This window comes from Homalodisca vitripennis, chromosome 5, assembly GCF_021130785.1.
Source record: "Homalodisca vitripennis isolate AUS2020 chromosome 5, UT_GWSS_2.1, whole genome shotgun sequence".
NCBI classification, from domain to species: domain Eukaryota; kingdom Metazoa; phylum Arthropoda; class Insecta; order Hemiptera; family Cicadellidae; genus Homalodisca; species Homalodisca vitripennis.
The window spans coordinates 164,049,266-164,071,507 of NC_060211.1; the positions used below are offsets into that span (position 1 = coordinate 164,049,266).

The following is a 22,242-nucleotide window of genomic DNA, read 5'->3' on the forward strand; positions in this document are numbered from 1 at the left end:
TTTAAAAATATAAAGAAAGGACAATTCCATTATTTCCACCGCTAGTCCAGTTTTATAAATGAACATTAGGTTCATACTCCACTTATTGTATTTTTATTTTTCAACAGAAATCCAAATGAAACTACGAGTATTTAGTGTTTGGTCTGTAACTCAAGATATTTCCATCCATAGAAATTTAAACTAGCTACAACAGGTTATCTAGTTTACACACCATCCTGACAGTTACTACGTTCGGTATTCTCACATTCTTACAACGTACTGGCAAAAAAAGAGATAAATTGTAACTCTGAACCACACAAAAATATACAGTATATATTATTAGCGATATATGTAAAATACAAACAGCCTTGTCCAATTGGTTAAGCGATTATCGCAAACGAATTAGATCAAGCCACGACGAGCGTGGATCTTTCTTGGATAGGTGACCTCTGAAAGATCGTTTTCCAAGTAAAGGAATGTAAAGTAATGGATTATTTTATCAGGCGAAGTTAGGGCTTAGTTAGGGCTAAGAAGCCCTCTAACACTTAACCTGGGGACCAACGGCTTAATGATGACTTCCGAACCACCGCCAATAGCCGGGCTGACTAGCTGCTTGCAAGGACAGGATCACTCAGAGGTCACCCATTCTAAGCGGCAGCCACGCTCAACGTTGTCTTGTTGCTTGGTTTGGTTAACTCGCGATAACCGCCGTACCCGTTACTTTGCGCCATTGGTAAATATAACGATTGGATGGGAAATGTGTTTAATTTTTTTCAATTGTTGGCCTGTGGGCATTCTACATTTTACTTCCAGAAGTAAAGCCTTAGTTAAAAACACGTTAAAATACGTAGGGCAAAAAATGAACCAATATAATATGGAGTCCTCCTGGGTTTTGTACTAGGCCGAGTGTTTTTTCTTCGTGACGTTACGATGTCTAGTATCAACCCAAAGCGGACATGATTAAAGGAAACGTGAAAATAATCTCTATTGTATAACTTTACACCAAATATCTCTTTAAGTCAAATCTTTAGAAAATTTAAACACAGGACTCAATATATTCTGATCGACAATCCCAAAAGTTTTAATTGAAAAATATGCTCTTTTAGTTTTGCCCTAAGATCACTTCATTAATCATTATCTGTAAATACAATAATTATGTATATAAATATTATCGGATAAATTTAAAATGTATGCTTTCTGAAGATATACTGGTATATTTTTTAATTGGCTTGAAATTATCAAAGAGTAAGTGTGTGCTGAAATAACCTACAAATTAAGATTTTACTTTGGTTCAGTCTACCCACACGTTTTAATCTTACAGGATTATTTCTGCGAGGGTTGTGCTACGACTGAGTTTGCTAGGGCATTCTTTAAAGGATACACTGCAATCCTTAAACAAATTTGCAGAGACATGGTATGGGACCCATGTCTGCTATCTTGTAAACAAACATAACAAGATAGTGCGGTGGCGTGTAAGGTGGTACGGTCTGTCTTGTATTCGCTGTCAACTCTCCTACATTGACTGCCATTACAATATACATAGACGCATCCATAATTACGAAACAAGAACATAGAGATTCCTCCACAGACTAAAGAAACTATGTGTTATACCTTTTATAACCTGTAACGATGGCAAATGTCCGAAATCCTGGTAACGTTTCAAACCTTCCATCGTCATAACAAACTTTAAAAAAAATTATTAAATTGTTACATACAACTAGTAGATTTTCAAAGTACGAATTTAGTCTTCTGCCGTGTATTTTTTCCATACATTTGCCCGTTAAATTTAATATAAAATCTGTAAATACTAACGTGATACCTATAGTAGTAATCAACCAAACATCGGTGCCAAAACAATTCAATTGAATAAAAAAATAATATTACGGTGATTACTGTGTCTTTACACGACAAATTTACAACGCATCTAATTCCAAACGTTTTATTATTTTTTAAACAAACTAATATTATAATATTAGTATATTGTAATAATGTGCACAAGTGAGATTAGCGAAACAAAGAGGCGGAAATTTTGGTAGCGGATGACTAGTGCATTTCCTCCCCACTCCTCATTGGTGAAGCCCCTCTAGCCTGCCTGCATAACACTAGTCTATTTCTTTCTTTAGTCTGTGCTCCCACCGGGCTATTATAAAATTATTTCAAAACTGTAGAAGTCATGCCACTTTGATTACCAACACTAAATACGTAAAAGTTAATTATGAAAATCAAACATAATAGAGAGTTCAAACAAACCAATACGGAGTCACGATATGGATTTAAGAACCGGGTGAAGTAATTAAATCTTGAGTGTTTCCTTGTAAGACTAATGTTAAACTTCGTGTACTTTACGCCCTTATTTTTCATAGTACGTTATGCGATATTTTATTAAAATGCATCCAAAAACTCTATAATTTTTCTTGTAAAATCTATACTTTCTCATATTTAAGTGATAAATTCAAGAAACTAATTAAAAAAAATTTTAAATCCTTTTGGAAGCGTAATAACTACATCTTTAGGATGAAACATTGCTCATAATTTTACGACTAAAAATACGCTGTAAAAGTGCATGGAATTTAACATTGTTCTTATGGTGCTAAAATTAGGATGACCGCCAACACAGTCGGCTCTTAACAAGTTAATCTAGGATGAGTCAACAATTATTAAAAGTGATTGCCCCGCAGGCGTCCTCCTTACTTGCCGTTTCTTGTTTTTTGCCGTGGAGATCGCTATTTATATACCGGGCAGTGATATGTGATTGATTGTGTTGTGATGAGCAGACGTGTTGTTACCAGTGTTCTTTAGTTAAGTTTATAATATTTAGTGTTATTTTTTGCTTAAAGTTTGTTATTAACAGTGGAAGATTTGAAAGGATAATAGGATTTCTGACATTTGCCATCGTTATAGGATATGAAAGGTGTAAACACAACGTTTCGAGGATTGGAATCTATCCTCTTCGTCAGTTGGGAGAGGTATTAATACATATATTAATGTGTATGTACTAATACCTGTTACAGTTTAACATAGTTAGAAATGATGAGTAAGGTTAGTTATACACCTGAAGAAGAGATCAGATTGCAGATCTCGAAACTTTTTTGTTTTACAACTGTTTCTTAACTGATCATCTATTGCCAAAAACAAACTTAAACAAAGAAATAGTAGTTTAACAACGTGGTTTAACACTGAGTGCCGATAATTTTTATGATAAAGGTGAAGACTGTTTTGCTATACACTATAAAAATGTTATATGTTATTCTGCATGTCACCTTTATGAATCAACATTTTTGGGTGGTTTTTCTCCGGGAAGTAACTGTATACTCTGGGATTGATTGCTCCCAGTAGAGTCTATTAGGTAACAACAAAATGCACTACGGTGTATAACGAATGGAAATGAAGACTGATAGATTCTTGTCATAAATATCAATTTCTTACATTCTGCTGCCCCCCTGTGGAGCCATAATGGGCAATTTAAACAGGTTATTTATGTAAAGATATTTCTTCTAAATCTATCCATTATAACTTCTTTATATTTAACTTTATTTTATAAGTTTAATCTGAAATGCCAGCATCAAATACTAAAATCAATAACAAAATAAAAGTATTAATTGTTTGTTGAATTAATAGTCAACCAAAAACCAGAACTGTACAATGAGTATTCATTTTCTATTGTATATGTTACAGTCGTGTTGCGTCCTGTTCAGTGACAACAACTATGTCCATATTTTCCTATCTGGACTCCAAGCAGTTTTCGAGTATATTTAATCTGTTTTCTTTTTTTATTCTTTTCTTCCTTTTTTGTGGCAGTCAATTTCTGTGTTCTAACCTATATGTACTGCTGCACATATTTTACTTCAAAGCAAACCAATAAAAGTATTTCCACCTCCTCCCCCAAATACAGAATCCGTGGAACTGTAATTTCTTTCGCAAGTATATTGGAGCATTTATGTTAATATTAGGCAACTGTAATGCCCAATTTATAGATCGGATAGCAATGTCTCTCACTGGCAAGATTATAACCTTTTCAATGTATTGACATCAATAACTTTTTTATGCCAAATACTTGAGTGTCAACTTTTATCAAAAGACAGTACAAAAAAGAGTAAAATTGATTTTTTACTTTTTGTTACAGCTTATTTATAGGCCTTCAAATGTTTGCAATTGATGTAAGGAGTATGAGGCAATCACCATCAGTTACCATTCAAATCTGTCTTGAAACTCTCAACAAGGAAATCAAGTTTGATTAGTTTCTTAATAACCTTGACCTACTTTATTTGTGTTGAAAACAAGTCAACTAGACAATGTTACTCAACAGCTGGAAGTGTTAAATGATCAAACATCCATGATTGTAACAATCCAGTAGACAATTAATATCAAGTTTGTCAATGTAAGGTAACATTTATTCAGTTGAATTATCTGGTCCTAAAGCATATCCTCCAAAGGCAAATTTTTTGGTTTGTCTCTGATAAACCAGAATATTCAACAATAATCAGTGAAAGGATGAAGGTGTTTAATAAATTCAATCGATTAAGGAATTATATTAAGCATGAGAAGTAGTTGCTTAACTCTACAATTCCTTAAATACTCAAAGAAATAAAGTATAACCAGATTCATACCTGTCAGTGAAGCATCGAAACAGATAAGAAATCAAAACCACTGAATTATCAACAAATGCAAACCTCAATTATTTTACTGAATGTGCTGATGACTTTTTGTGATCTCTTCCTCCGCCACATATATATATACCTATATATAAAATTCATTTAGGACTTTTTTGAAGTTTAATAGTTTTTTGCATCTTTTAAGAATCTACACTAGGAAAAGATGTGATATTTAACTTCTTTTTTGTTCACTTTGCCAAAAACCCATTGACAAAGCTCACTGATGTTCTTAATGGCTTATGGATGAATAATTTACTCCCAGAGTCTTTTTGGATTATTTTATAAGGTCTAATCCTAAACCATATAAAAATGTGTATTCTAATGAAGCCTATTTGTCAATTTCTCTATTAAATACAATTGGAAAAATAATAAAAAAATAAAGGCTATAATGATGGTTTAAGCGAAAAGAACCAACTTCGGCTCTTAAAGGACGCAGGAGTCTTGACAATCTTGGTACTTTGCCAAAATATATCCGAATTGTTGTCATTAAAAGCTCAGTTTGTTCACTAGTTATTTTTTTACTATTACTTTATTTGGTTATTATTTATAATTTTATTTTGATATTAATCTTCAACTTTTAACATTGTCCAATGGCTAGTTGTAACATTTAAGTTCTAAGCCAAAAATAAAGAATAAAATTATTAATTTTCTTGTTAGTCACCAACATCTAGAGTGACATACACATTACCATACATTCATTGAGTGGTTACTTATACATTAACTATGTTACCACATTAAAAACATAGTTATTTATATGTACAAATACACCCAAAAAATTACTTATTTTTAATTAGTCCAAAATAGTTTGCACACAAGTACAACTAATACTCACGAGCCATCAGGTGACCAATGAAATTCTAGTTAATGATAAAAATTAAGAGTGAAGAATAATATTAAACCAAATTTTATGATATATTGGACTACTTTTTCAGTTTCTTCACTCACCTCATAGGTTCTACTTATACATCTGTTTTATAGTTTCACCGAAACTTTCTCAATAAATAAATCAAAAAGACTATATAAGTTTTTGGTATATTTTTACTAACAGCTCTTGTCTTTATTTAGCTTTAATGTACATTGATTACTTTTCACTAAAGTCCTATAGTAAGGGATCAATTTACTTTCACTGGCAGTAAAAGTGTTTAATAGATTACAAAAACTAAAGATAGGCTGATAGCAATTTGTAACCCCTATACTGTTCGCAACTACATTTCAATTACCAAAATATCAAATCTGTTATTTTTATTTCTGCATGTACATGACTATACCATTTGCAAAGGTATATAAATAATATATATATTATTATTATTAAATCAACATTAAATTAGGGTATTGCCATTTATACAAATTTAATGTAGTATATGTAGTAGCAGTTACCCTTGGCTTCGCACGGACCTTCAATATTTAAATCCGTACTCTTCACAGTAAAAATGATGTAATATTATGGTGCCCTAAGATTTTGGAATTAGGGATATACCTAATATTTTAGTGTTACTGGTTAAGAGGATCAGAGTTTAAGTGAAATTCCGACTGGCTTTTATATTAAGTTATGCTTGTTCGAATTAATTATATTTCCAACATTTGACTCTGAATTTTTTTACCAAATATAGGTATCGGAAACCGACTTTGGTCAAACAGCGTCTACTTGCCTTGCCCTTGTAATCTACTTTTGTTCTAAGATATTTGCATTTGCATTGTTGAGTTTTCTCTGAATTCCAAAATATTTTGTGAAACTTTATAGATTTGACTCTCCATATAAACCTTTCTTAGATTCCAAGGAATATTAAAAAAAGAATTAGCCGAATTAGTCCAGCCGTTCTTAAGTTTAGCACTTAGTGTGCAATTATATATATTATTATAAATATACATATAAAATTTGAATCCTAAATACAAATTTTTATTTCTTGTATTTTAAATTCGTTGAGAAAAATGCTCAAGTTTATAATACTACTTTCTGACACTTGTGCTTGGAATCCAATCAGATTTAGTCATGATGTAATCTTAAGATTCAGAAGCAAGCAGAGATCAGATTACAGTGGTAATGTATGACTGTGCAATGAGGTATATTGTCCTTGAGAGCACTCCTCAATCCGGATGATTGACATTAGAAGTGTTGGCCACACAATGATTAGTCTTGCTTGGATCGTGAAAACAGCAAACGTAACCAAACGATCACATGTAAATTTACGTAAGTAGCAAATCTTAAATTTAGAAGGGATCAAATCTTAAAAGAAACCTGTACAGAATTATATATGCTTTACTTAATTTTGTTTGAAGTTTGTTTTGACGATGGAAGGATTGTAAAGGAGCTAGGACTTTTCTAAACATTTGCCATTGTTGGCCGGAAACGTAGTTTTACTGATTTTTTGTTTCACGAAAGAATGTTAGGAAAAATCCTACTTCATTTTGTTTCTAAGGACTTCTATAATTGTTTTTGAGGAGAGTAATTGGAGACATGAATATCCAGAGATTGTATAATCTTTTAGCATCTTTATAAATTAAATTGCAAGATATTCAATTACCATGCTAGGATTTTAAAGATATTCTTAGTTTAAATCAAATAATTTCCTAGAGTTGTAAATGATGATGCAACTTGTAGACAATAGGATTTTTATAAATAGTGTGACAGCAGCCTTGCATTGCTTATCTCGAAATAAGTTCTAACAGGAATACTGCTGTAAATTTTGTTTGAGCAATAATTTGATGTTACAAACTATGAATGTCTGTTTTAAATATTACCCAGAGAACATTGTTTATTTCTGATTTATTAGTTATTGTCTTAAGATAGCGGTTTCATTCATTTTGAATTTGACTTAGAATTTATAAGGTCTTAGTTTACAGATTTACTATGAGTTGTAAAAGTTTTACAATTTATTTATCAGTTTATTTATTTTAAAATGGCAAGTTTCTAGAAAAAATAAAAATGTCTAGCAAAAGACACAATTCGTCTTGAAATCTTAAGCTATTTGAATAAATTAACATTTTTTAAAGAACTTTTACAAATTTTATTTCAAATTTCCAGTTTTTAATCAATTTTAGTGTTGTAAGGATTTTGCAAATTTATACAGTGTAGCCAAAATTTTAAAATTCAACAAAATATTACTGTTAACTGATAGACAAAATGTCCTATACCAATCAAACAGATTTATTTATAAATTTTCTTTATAGTGTCATAACTACATAAAGACAATTCTAAATACTACTTAAAGTATCCAATATAATCTGCAGAAAAGGCTACAAATCGGGAACACTACTTTTATTTTTGTAGGACCCAGCAAAAATGGAAACCAGATTGGCAAAATATGAGAAAGATGGCTTTCAAAATATACACTTAAACCTCCAGCTGGGCTTATCAGCTGATTTTTTTTTTTAAAGAACATAATATTCTTACTGTACCTTGTATGTTTATATTTCAAAGTTTAATGTTTGTTAAAGAAAATCTTGAAACACTTAGTCTTAGAAACTCTAGTCATGATTATTCCACCAGATATCGAGACCTTATTGACTTAGAATACGCTAGGCTAACTAAGACCCAGCACACATACTTTTATGTTGGTGTAAAATTATTTAATAAGCTACCTTTAACGGCCAAAGATGTTCCTTGCACAAAATTTAAAAATGCTTTGCTCAAATGGTTAAGACAAAAAGCTTTTTATACAGTAGACGAAATGCTTTCTTGTAATGTAGACAATTTATTCTTTTAGTTTTTATGCTTTGTGACTTGTACTATTTACCATAAGTATGTAGTATGTATTATTTTATTCTTTAATGTTGGTGTTATACTGTGTATATGTATAAACCATCTGATGACATTGTCAATGCAGTTATTGTGGGCCGACAATAAAGATTCTTGATTCTTGATCAAAAACCAACTTGCTGGCTAACAGCAAATTCTAAATGATCTCATATCTCATAGAATCTCATAGAAACAAATACTGATATCGAATATTGTAAACTTTAAATAACAAAATAATTGCTGAATACTTTTTCAGCAAGGGGCAAGTAGACCCCCTGCATAAACACGCAATTCTGTACTGAATTGTAATTAGGGTGTCACAAAAGAAAAATCAGTATTAAATATTAGCATCTTATTGATCTAAAGACGATGTGTCAGCAATGCAAACACAATGTACAAACAGAGAATATAACTGTGCAATGGATCACATGGTCTTTATCACAGGATTTGGCAGTTTCTCTGACTGTTACCAAAACGTCTTGTTAAAGAAAAACTTCTTGGAACAAAATATATTTTGAAATTGGATATGTTGAAAACTCATAAATATTTTATATATATATATAATTTCAATAAACATTGAATCACAAAAAGTACTTGCTCTGCCGGGAGTCGAACCCGGATCTCTCACTTGCCGGGTGAATGTGCTACCATTACACCACAGAGCGCTTAACTTTTCCGATTCAATTATTTTGTATTTGGCCTTATCTGTCACATATGTGTTTAAATAAGCAAACTAACATATGATCGGAAGACCAAATACCTGTCAAACGACTTTTATTTACATTAAATTGTATAAATGGCAATAGCCTTATTTAATTTCAATAAAATTGAATCACAAAAAGTACTTGCTCTGCCGGGAGTCGAACCCGGATCTCTCACTTGCCGGGTGAATGTGCTACCATTACACCACAGAGCGCTTACCTTTTCCGATTCAATTATTTTGTATTTGGCCGTATCTGTCACATATGTGTTTAAATAATATTTATATTGTATATTACATATATTATTATGTATATATATATATATATATATATATAAATAACAGGTAGTTCGTTTTTTACAAAAATTTTAGAACTACTGAATTTTGTTTTTGTATCCAAAAGGACATTTGTAACATTTAATATCGTTTTCAGTTCTTTTATTACTTCAAAATTATTATCTCTTGACATTTTCAATGAGGAATAGCTCAAAATAGGCTGGATATTCAATAAATTTTCAGGAGTACTGATTTTCTCCTTGTTTTATCCCTGCTTCGAGGAAAGTTTGTTGATGAAAATCATATGCTCGATAAAAGATTTAAAGTTAAAATGTGACCCCATATTTTTTAATGTTTCTGCATTACAGTGAAACAAAACAATAAAATTATGCAAATGGCATTTACCATTTGTCTTACTATCTATTGACAAATGTAAAAATTTTACAATTCTCAAAGATATTTGTGGAGCATTTGTTATTGTTTTAATAAAATCAAATTTCCTAAATTTGTAGTCTGATAATGTCTCTACTTACAAAAAACGGTTTTGTGATACAAACGGCCATGGACAAGGGAAAAATACTAACTATATTAATTTTTTACTTAATTTACTAAGTATTGTAAAGTTAAAAAGAAAAATTAAAAGATATAAGCTTTTTACTTGCTTGGTTAGAATGTCATATACAATTTTTAAGCAATTTACAAGTACCACCAAGAGTGTCATTTCCTCCAACATCGTTACATTTCCTGGAATGGCTGTTTGAAGCAGTTAGAAGTACATCAGAACATCGTTACAGAAAATGTTATAAATTTATGTGAAACGCTAAAATGGCTGGTGATCAACATGAATAGGAGAAAATTGCAAATTAAAGTGCAGATTAATTTAACTTATCCATTTCTCAAGTCCTAATCCTTTGCCAGAACCAAATTTATTACTTGTGAATTAGCAATTCATATTCAACAAAATGTCAAATATAATCCACTCAGATTTAATTTCTTGCATTAATATTGAAGTAGGACATTTTTATATTTTTAATGCAAACAAGATACCAAGTTTACAAGTAATTTGAAAAATATACTACAGCTTCTTTATTGCAAAAAGAAGCATAATGGAAAAGTGGGTTTGCCTCAAATTAAGAAAAAAGGGATTGAAATGTAAAATAATCGATGAAACAGTACAATAAACAACAATGTATATACAATAAACTGTACTTAAATTAATATAAAATTTTATTTTTTTATTCTTAGAATAAAAAGGACCATTTTACTAGTACGTAAAAAAATGCTAGCGAATGAATTTTATTTTGTTTAATATAAGAGAGTGAGGAAAATAAACATTACTGTCATAAAATTTGTGTTTTTAACTCTTATTACTCAGTCTCATATTGATATTGTACACTTCCTTCCTTACAGTTTTTTTCTACCATTTCAGTGCTCAGCCATGTTATAAACTATTTCTATATAAAGACTGAGCTTTAATAGAAATATGAAAAATAGATTTGTGTAATTTGAAATCTATACAAGAAAATAGAAAAAACACAAAATTTTACTTTCAATCAATATTATATAGTTTTAAAATTTGTATAATGTTTTACAGTAGTTTGATAGTAAAGAACAGAAAAATTTCTAATAACATCATGTTTTAGTAGCATTTTTTTTATTGTAATTTTAGAGAAGACAAACAGCAATATTACTTTTTGTTTATTGGCAAAAAATATACATGAGTACAATAAATACTTTGAGGATGTTTCCAATGTTGCAATGAGGATGTTGCTTATAAGCCGAACTCCCTGCCCTCCAAGAAGCAGAAGACATGAATTATTTAGGAATAACAATAAATAATAATTTAACTTGGACAAATCACATTGACAATTTATGCCTAAAGCTAAATTCATCTCTATATGCCTTACGACAAACCCATGTAACTAGCAACCTTGAATCCACTAAAATAGCGTACTATGCGCTATTTGAAAGTCATTTTAGGTATGGAATAGCAGCATGGGGAAGCACAACAAAATTCAACCTTTCAAAAGTCCTCAAAATCCAAAAAACATCAATACGTTTAATGGGCAACCTAGGACCTAGAGAAAGTTATAGAGCTACATTTAAATAATTTAAAATACTTACGGTAACATCCCTTTACATAATAGAAACAATATTGTATTGCCAAACAAGGAACCTTCCTTGAAATGGTGATCTCCATGAACAGAATACACATATACAGACATGGTCAAGACTTCCCAGTATCTCTTCACAGAACAGCCTTATTTGAGAAAAAACCTACCTACGCTGGGAAGAAACTCTTTAATGCTCTGCCAGAAGAAATCAAGATAATCTCAAGAAAATGAAGACAATAATGAAGAACTGGCTACTGCAGAGAAACATCTATACAATAGAGGAATTCTACTCTTGGAGGCAACTCAATCAAGACCACCAATACTTTTTATAATAAAACTTAACTATTAACTATGTACATCTTATTTTCATTGACGCTACTTGTAGTCTTAAAGATTATCAATAAAGAATCTCTGATTACTGATTCCTGAAGCTACAAACGTTTCACCGTTATACAAATTTAAATACGATACATATGTGTATTTCATATATTTATTACAATATAGTAAACATCATGTTTTACTGTAGTTAAAATACCATTCTTGAATACAATTCATACCTAACAGTCTCTAGGTCACTGGAATTCGCAAGTAGTTCCCTACCGCAATTTTCACATTTGATTTCAATGAATTTGTCATCATTCATTGTGCATACATTAGTAAAACAAAGTATTTTACATACAAAGTAATAACACAATATTTAACCACACTCTCACAATTTACTAATGTAATTACCAAACCAATTGGCAGACACCCGTCGTAACAAATCAACATAAAAGAAATGCAAATGCCAAAACCTAGTTGTGCCAGTTAGAGGTAGGGTGAAAAAGTAGAAAATGAAAAACTGAGGTTTGGATGATTTGGGTTCTAACCACATTAGCCATATTGCTGAAAATTTAAATGTAAAGATGTATTAACAAAAAACTTTACTATTGATGTCACTGATGCCTTCATTTTTAGTACCAGTATTGACCACTTTACTCACAGATATCCTTAACACTAAAAGAGTGAAGCTGACAACTACAAGCGAACATCAGATTAATAAACTAAAACATGTATATAACTCACCCCTAGCAGCGCATGTAGTTTTCTATCCTCTAACTACAAGCGAACATCAGATTAATAAACTAAAACATGTATATAACTCACCTCTAGTAGCGCATGTAGTTGTCTATCCTCTAACTACAAGCGAACATTAGATTAATAAACTAAAACATGTATATAACTCACCTCTAGCAGCGCATGTAGTTGCCTATCCTCTAACTACAAGCGAACATCAGATTAATAAACTAAAACACGTATATAACTCACCTCTAGCAGCGCATGTAGTTGCCTATCCTCTAACTACAAGCGAACATCAGATTAATAAACTAAAACATGTATATAACTCACCTCTAGCAGTACATGTTGTTGTCTATCCTCTAACTACAAGCGAACATCAGATTAATAAACTAAATCATGTATATAACTCACCTCTAGCAGCGCATGTAGTTGTCTATCCTCTAACACAGCTTGTAGGAACTCCCGGTCGTCCAGGGGGGGTTCCTGAAGGCAATGGATATCATCGAGTGAATCCAGGACCATGCTCACAGCTGGGAACACAGAAAAGTGTATCTGTAGTAAATAGTTATAAAATGAACTGAATGTTGCATGAAAAATACACAGTACAATAAAGAGTTAAACATTGCTAAAATTAAGGCTAACACAATAAATGCATAGATATTGATGAGCACTTTTCCATTTAGATACATTACCCTGACTGTCTAGTATCACTAGTGGCTTCCAATATTCCATAAAATTTCAATAACCTCTTTAATTTGCATTGTTGCGTTTTATTTTGTAGCTTTAACACTTACTGTGATTAAAGAGTTTCAACTAGAATATGTGGAGAGATATATAACTACGAAAAGTTACAGTAACATTGTAAACAAATCAATGTGTTACTTTTTTGTAATAAAGAGTGATGTAATCCTGAATAATAATTATTGTATTCGGATAAAAATTTATTCAATGTATTGATACATACTAAGTGAATACTGTAGTCAATGATGCTAGGACGAAGGACACTAGTATATGGAAGTGATAAAAATGGTTAGTATAGTACAGATGGGAATAACAGTTCTTTCAGTAAATTCATACTAAACTTTTCTTGTTTAATTATCCAAATGCCTACTCTCTTTGATTCTGATTTATTTCTCAATTCCTTATTTTCAGCCAAAAAATTCAAATTTTAAACTCAACGCTAACTTGAGTTCAATCGCACTATTAGTCTAAATATTTAATTACTAACCAGATGAAGCTTTTGGTGATTTTAGAGATAATGTAATGAAAAATAATAATTGTTTCACAAACATGTATCGGTCTTAACAAAAACATGTTTTAACTGAATTTTCACAGAATTTGTATACTTTATATAGAAAAACTAATTTATATTATCCTTCAGCATAAGGTCATATATAGCATATAGCAATAAAAATGGTTAAAAAAATGTCTATGATTTTATTTTTTTAATGTTTTTTACTGTTTATATTTATGTAAATTCTGTGTTGTGTTAGTATACTTAGTAGGTATAGGGATCACTGGAGGTGGTTTTATCTGATACAATTATTTTTGAATGTAGTATAAAAAATGTATTACAGTTTCAGAGATGATTGTCTGTGGGTTTAGCATTTTTTTTACTTACCAAAATTATTCACAAATATTGAAACAATAAAACTTACTTACACCACTATACACTTTTCAAATCAACTCACAAATGTCCTAGAATAACTAGGTAATAATAATAAAACAAAACAATCAAGCACGAATTTTCACACAGCATCTGATTAACTGGTCATGACAGTATACAGCACAATGATGATCAGCTGACAATAGAATCAGCTGTACATTATTGGCAATGCATTATATTACTATTAACTCTGTTGTGACACAGTTCTGATTGATTGTTTGTAACACTCAAGTAAGTATCTTGAACTTTGTACCCCACTAATTGTCCTCATTTTGATGCAATACAATAGGCCATTCGTGGTGGTCTTCCACTGTTGGAACATGCTCGATTTGCAATACCAAATACAACTTTCAATGGTCAGTGTTTGAGCTTAACCTTATATACTTAACAATTATGAAAAGTTAATCAAATACAGGAATTGATCAGTTATATAAATTGATTAACCTCAGACAGCAGCAAGACTGTAAATAACAATATAAATCATTTAAATGGTTTCCTTACATTTAAGATGTGACCCAGGTACTGGCGACCATCACTACAGTGACAGTCCATCACTCCGAACAACTTGAGACCATCGCTGCAGTGATGGTCTAACATCGCAGTGAACAATTTATGTAGTGACTACAATGAATGCTTTTCGATAAAAGTAATAGCTTTCAATAGCAGATAAACTTATGTGTCGATTAGTATGAAGTTTGTTACTTTTACATCTCTCAAGCAAGTCAGAGAGAAGAAGAATACTATATTTCATTTTCATTCTCATCGTTGCTTATCTGTTGTTTAAATATTGGTAGTTTGTTTGTTTACATTTTTTTATGCAAGTATGTTATGTTAACTGCACATCGTGAATTTGCTGAGCGTTAGTGAAGGTGAATAGTAATTAGGGACAGAGTGAATTTTAGTTATGCTCACAAATACAACACCCTCCAAAATAGGCCCACGTGTGTCTTAACTCCCAGTAATATTAACCCCCCCCCCCCCGAAATTTCCTGGCATGACCAGATAATCTCCTGAGTAAATTAAACCCCCTAATGACTTAATCCCCGGTAACACTAAACCCCTCTACTGGAATTTCCTGACTGCTCTGACATGACTAGATAAACTACTGAGCAAATTATAACCCCTAACCAAATTAAAAATATTGACTTAGGGTCCTTTTTTTATTATATTTACACTTAAAAAAAAACACACACTAGAAAATTACCTGCAGAAGTAACCTCATCCTCCCCATAATCAGAGAAGTGGTCTGGGTCACCCGTGTCTGAGGCCCACTTGGGGGACGAAACGGCCGCCATTACGGCACCCTTCAGTCTCCTGCGGGCATTCAGCTTCTTCATTTCTTCCACTGTATCAACCAGGTGGATCTTCGACACTCCTTTGTCTCTATCCTGGAATTATAAAATACTTTGAATACTTTGGATATCAGGAACAGAACAAAAATGTCTGACAGCAGTTCAAAAAGGAACATTTATTTTTGTATACTTCAAGAAGTAGTAACAGCAGTGTCATTATTTTCCTGACAATCAATAGCTTTGTAAGTGTCAGCTATTCTAGAGTTCCCATTGTATTTGTTCAAAATTCGAAATCAATGCAGCAATTAAAAAAAGCAACAAATGTGAATCTGTGTGTAGAAAACGTTTATGCAGTATTTGGTTACGTCTTGTGTAGTATGATGTCCGCTATATAAAACAAGTTATGCATATTTATATAAATTTATCAAATACTTCAGTACAACATATTAGCATCAAGCCATTATAAGAAACTAAATCTCCCATTATGAAGTCCTAGGTCCATGAATGCTTCCTGGCTAGCTGAATTAGCCTAACCTCGTAATTCTTCCTGGAAAGCACCGTAGATACAGTCATTTACAGGTCACAATTGTGACTCTGTTTTACAATCAAAGAAGTAATTTTCTACCTCAACCCACTCTTATTTCTAATATCTATACTGACCAGCAGCACCAAAATTTAAAAAAACAGCCATTCAAAGACGGCTCTTTCTTAAAATAAAGGAAGGAAAAAATTGCCTTATTTTGTCTATTGCGATTGGGAACCGAGAGCTCGTGGAAAGATCCTTTTAGATATAATAAGGAGGAAAGTTGGTCCAACAAATAAATGATAAAGGATGCTAAGATAACAAACAGGATTTGAAGTTGCACTATCTCAGAGTCCAAAACCACATATTTTTCGGTCACAAATTCTTCATTTGTGTGGCCATCAAGCTGCCTTTTCATTAAATCCTAATCCTATCTGGGAATCAGAGAAAAGCTAACATAATGGAGCTGAGATGTTGACTTCAGAAATATAGAACTTCAAGCTTAATTCTTAAGGTAGATACTGCAAAATTAAGATAGATACTGCAAAATGGAAAAACTAGGAGCAGCCGAGATCCTACAAAACCCTCATACCATAGCTTCAAATGCCTTGCTACACCCTAATGAAGGAACCATAATACAGAACATCAAAAACCACTGAAGAAGGGTAACTTAAAGGTTGTCATTATCATCATTAATGCTGTTAAATTTTTCAACAGCAATATAATAGAGATAAAGTTTGTGAATCCAAAACTTTGGAACTCTTCCTAAGTGGAACTAGATAAATTGAGTGGGATATTAGATAGGCCTAGTAATATGCTCAGGGATGAGAGATGTTAAGATATTCCCCTTGAAATGATAATATCTTCCATATTCCATGTGCTTTACAACCCGTGGTATTTCCTTACATGCGTAAGAAAATTTCCCTTACCCAAAAATAATTCCTATGTACAACAGCAGTCGTCAGCTACAAACGTATCTACAATATTTTGAAGGGAAACTTTTGAGACACTGGTCTGGAGTGAATCCTTTATACAAAGCATAATACCATCACACCACATTTACAATTATAATTACTACTACTATTAAGATTGAAGCAATATACTTATATTTTTTGAGGAGTTGAGGTTGAGGCTGAGAATTAGTTATAAATGGTACCAAGATAAAAAAAAAGGTGTTTAACATTGTACACATGACATATAACTCTTTGCTGTGGCATACCAACAATGCCTTTTTTTACCTGTAAGTTTTTTTTGTATCTGGACTCAATAAAATATTTTATTATTCAGACGTGGCCATGGCAATTGTGACCAGGTCTAAATTCAAATTGTTCAATAAAAAGTGCCATAGATCATTGGATAAAATGGTTAAAGATTAGTATCTAAAATAACTTACACACCACACTTCACTTTCAGAAGAGTTATTGGTCTAAAGTTATCAACACAATCTACTAGCTTACTGGTGTTGAAAACAGCAAAATATTTTCAAATTTTTGAGTAAAGAATCTTTATAAGGATATTATTCAACAGGAAGGTTCTCTTTACCAGCTTGCTTGATAGATTTTGGGAAAGTACCATTTAGGCTCATAGCTTTTCCAGCTTGAGCAAATATATATATATATATATATATATATATATATATATATATATATATATATATATATATATATATAGCCACATCAAGTTTTTATAAAAATATAATTTGGAGATCCAATGAGAATTGCTAATGCTTGTTGAGTTTATCAGCCGTAGACTTCAGCTTGTCATATGGTTGCCATTTTGATTCTAATGGGCTTAACTAAGTCAGTGGATCAGGATATGTTGATCGAGATAGGTTTCAGAACACAACAATAGTTTTGTGGCACAATTTTGTCTAAAGCAACCGAGCCTTTTGACTGCTGTGGGTTTAAATCACACTTTATTCTTTTCATAGCCATCTTTCCTCCTGCTGTTGTTAAGAGAGTAACTAGAGAGTCAGCCTTCTCCAGGCATATAAAGTTACCTTACTAATATCAAAACAAAAGCCAATACAAGAAGGGAAATTTTTTAAAATCAACTCGATGGCTGACTTTCCCCCCCTTGGTGCCTCCGAAGGGCAGCTGCAACATGCACTTCACCTTCTGTGCAAAAGTCTCATGAGGTTGGTGAACATCTCAAGCCAATTTCACGTTAATGAGCTGAAGATGGAGGATGTAATCCAAAGCTACCGATACAACAAGGAAGTAGCTTTTGCTCATTGTATTTCAGCGGACTTGAACAATATCAGAAGCTTACAGTGCAGGAGTAGCAACAGTGTTCAAAGATCAATTTTGGCAAACCAGCACCCTCTGACTGTGTCTCTGACCACCTCTCAATCCAGAGGATAGAAAAATGGTGCTACAGTTTATGGTTTAATAACTAAACCCCAAAATTATAACCAAACCAAATTTAACGGATTACAACTTGGCATTTGAAGAACTTACACAGGACTTTAAGAAAAGAGGTCTAAAGAAATTAATCTGTTCCCCAATGGGGTGTGTCAGGGACAGAATTTCCCATTGAACATTTTGCAGCTAATGTGATGAAGTTTCAACAAGCCACGGGATCTCATATACAGATAATAACTTACAACGAAAATTCAAACCACAATTTAAGAAATGGACTTTCACACGCAGACTTTTTGAAGGAGTTGAGACACATCATCAGCATTCATCAGGCATCATTCGACAGGTAGCGAGAAACAAACCAAACATCAGATTTGACTTTGGATGACTCTTCAACCTTGGAAGAAAGAAAAATGACATTCCACACGCAGGACCAGTGCAGTTGACCACCAGTTCTATATTAAGTGATAGTGGAGAGTCATTAGAATCGTTCTAGTGATATCAGTGTTCACTTTGAGGAGGAATTGTCATCTGTTAACTCTTTTAAACTCCTCAGTCATTCAAAGCCAGACTACAACTTAAAAAATAATGGTAAAAATAAGAATATAAAAAATTTTTCATCAAAATATTCAAAATTTAAAAATCTAGAATTGAACCTTTACAAATTGTCTTAGATGAAATAGATCCCGCATATAATTGTTTTATCTGAACATGACATGAGGTCTCATGATATTGACAGACTTAATATTAACAATTACAGAGTAACATCACATTTTTGCAGAGAAAAATCAAATAAGGGAGGAGTAATAATCTTAAGTAAAGAACAAATTGAGTGGACACAGGTGGCAATTCGTCTTCCAAAGAGTTTGTGTGAGGAGAGACAGTTTGAGTTTTTGTGCAACATTGTTCCTTTTTAAAAATTTTAAGTTTGTTTTAATTGGTCTTTACAGGTCCCCCAGCTCAAAATGTTAATGTATTTTTGGATAAATTAAGTTTGTCTTATAGATTTAGTTATTAAAAAGTATCCATATATTATTTTAGCAGGGGACTTAAATATAAATGTTTTAAAAAATAGTAGCGAACATGTAAAACTTAAAAATATCCTTGAAAAGCTTTGATATGAATTATGCAGTAAAATTTCCCAACAAGAGTATTCCCAAGGGTCTGTATCAAGCAATAGATAATTTCTTAACTAGTTTAAAAAAAATATCAAATATTAGTAACTGGAGTATTAACTATGCTATCTGACCATGATGGGTCAAGTATTAGAAATAGTGAATACATGTAGAAATAATGTAAGAAATAATTGTTTAATAAATATCAAGAGGGATTTTTAGAAGAAAAATATGGTAATGTTTCAAAGAACTATTAGAGAGGGAAACGTGGCAGACGGTTTTTCTTTCACCTGTGCATGAAAAATTTGGTATATTTTACAGTACATTCATCAACTACTTTAATATATCTTTCCAAAGAAATGTTTTAAAAACAAAAAAGTTCTGAATAAATGGATAAACCAAGAGTTAAAGGAGGGAAAAACAAAAATATAATTCAACTAAATAAGAAAGCTCGAGTAACAAATGATTTGAATCTATCTAAACTATGTAAGCACAAAAATAAAATCTACAAAACAAATTTACTGACAGCTAAAAAAGATTTCTTTGATCAAAAAATTAAAAAGTCAAAAATAAAAATAAAACTACTTGGAATATAATAAATTCAGAAACTGGTGACAAGTTAAAGAGGTTTAACAACATCAAAATTAAAAATAATAACCGAGTAATTGTGAATCCACTGAAAATAAGTAAAATTTTCAATGAATTCTTTACAGGAATGATATCTGCCAATGTAAATACGGCCAATGGCACCTGCATAAACAATAATCTATCGTCATTAGTGGGCAAAAATTTATTTGGTTCTAATTTTGAAAAAATATTTTATTTAACACAAACAGATGAGATGGAAATCCAAAAGATAATAAACTCTTTTCAAACAAATTTTCAAGTGGCCATGATGACAATCCCAATGACAATCATAAAAAACTGTGAATAAACAACTGAGCAAAGTATTAGTACATTTAATAAATTTCAATCATTTATTTGTGGTATTTTTTCCTGATCAACTCAAAATTGCAAAATTTATCCCAATCTACAAAAAAAAATGACCCCTTGGATATTAAAAAATTATCGACCAGTATCACTGTTGCCATCACTATCAAAAATTTATGAAAAAGTAGTTTATAGCAGACTTATGCAATTTTTAGAGAATAATGATATTCTGGAGACTATTCAACATGGCTTCAGAAAACAAAAATCAACAATCACAGCAGTGGTAAGCTTTATTGATATCAATTATAGAGGCAATAGACAGAGGAGAAAAAGTAATAGGAATTTTTATGGACCTGTCCTAAAGCATTTGACAGTGTGAATCATTCACTGCTATTGCTGAAAGCTGCAAGAAGTTGGGTATAAAAAACAATGCATTAAGTTGGTTTGAATCATATCTTTCTAATAGAAAACAATTTGTTCAAATTAACCACATTACTGAAAAAAATTATGTAGTTTAAATTTCAATCCAACCTTGAATCAATAAATGTAGGGGTACCGCAAGGCTCCATTTTAGGACCTCTCCTTTTTTTGTGTTATTTAAATAACATAGCAAAATGTTTTAAATTTTTGAGCCTTATTCAGGACTTTGTCTCTATGCTGACGACTCTAACTTGAAAAGTTTCAGGGAAGACAGTAGAAGAGATAGAGTTACTGACCTCAATCGAATTGGCCTGTATTGAACAATTTTTTTCAAAACCACAATTTAACTCTAAAATTCTGATAAAACCAAGCTTGTAAAATTTTAAAACAAAACAATCCAATCAAATTTTAGATTTAAATATTGAAATTAATGACAGTGTAAATTGAGAGGGTTGATCAGATAAAATTTCTAGGATTATTGGTTGATAGTAATTTGTCATGGGATGAACATACTAAATTGGTTTTTAAACAAAATAAATTCAGGCCTATTTGCAATTCGAAAGATGTTAAATTTGTGTAGTTTCGAAACTTTAAAATTGATTTATTATTCTCATATCCAGTCTCACATAGCCTATGGCATTTGTGTATATGGAACAACAAAAATGGAAAACCTCACGGAAATATTGAAAGTCCAAAAAAGAGCAGTCAGAGTCATGTTACATCTGAATTTAATGATTCTGTCAAAGAAAAGTTCAAAGAATTAAAAATATTGACCGTTTATGGGCTATTTATTTATGAGTGCATAATGTTCCTAAGATACAACCCACTAAGGATCAACATTATTTTATTCACTCGTACAATACACGACACAAAAATGAGTCTAATTTTCCAAGTTACCGTCTGGAGTTCTACAAAAAAAAAAACAACATTTGCAGGAAATAAATTCTTGAAAAAGTTACCAGAAGAAATTAAAAAAGAGACAATTGTAATATATTTAAGAAAAAGTTAAAAGCATTTTTTGACAGGTTTAGCTTTGTACTCTATAGAGGAATTTGAAAAGGGTATTTTTTTAATAATAACAATTGATTTTTAGATTTAGTTTTGGATGTAGTCCCTTTATTTTATATTATTGAAACTTGACACTATTCTAATGTAAGAAATGTACTATATGTTTTGAATAAAGAATATTTGACTATTGACTATTGACTATTGACTATATAAAGATTCTTACATTCCTAACACCATATAAAATGTATGTTTCCTGAATCTGATAAGTATAGCAGCTTTAGAGGTAGTTAGAATCAGTTCTGTGAATTTATCAAATGTTTCCAAAATAGGAGGGATGAACCTGGTGTTATCAATCAATAAGTATCACAATCATCCAGTTTTGTGTGTGGGAAAAACCTACTAATCAACACAG

The 22,242-nt window shown here is 31.5% G+C and overlaps 1 protein-coding gene across 10 annotated transcripts in view; it reads right to left on the reverse strand.

Moving 5' to 3' along the window:
* Positions 1-22,242, reverse strand: part of LOC124363097 (peripheral plasma membrane protein CASK) — a 522,470-nt gene that overhangs the window by 434,682 nt on the left and 65,546 nt on the right. For all 10 annotated transcript variants that reach the window (XM_046818216.1, XM_046818210.1, XM_046818218.1 and 7 more), the window contains 2 exons: positions 15,387-15,570; positions 12,928-13,046 (listed from right to left, as the gene is read on the reverse strand). In XM_046818216.1, coding sequence (XP_046674172.1) covers positions 12,928-13,046; positions 15,387-15,570 — 303 coding nt within the window. The remainder of the gene's footprint in view (positions 1-12,927; positions 13,047-15,386; positions 15,571-22,242) is intronic.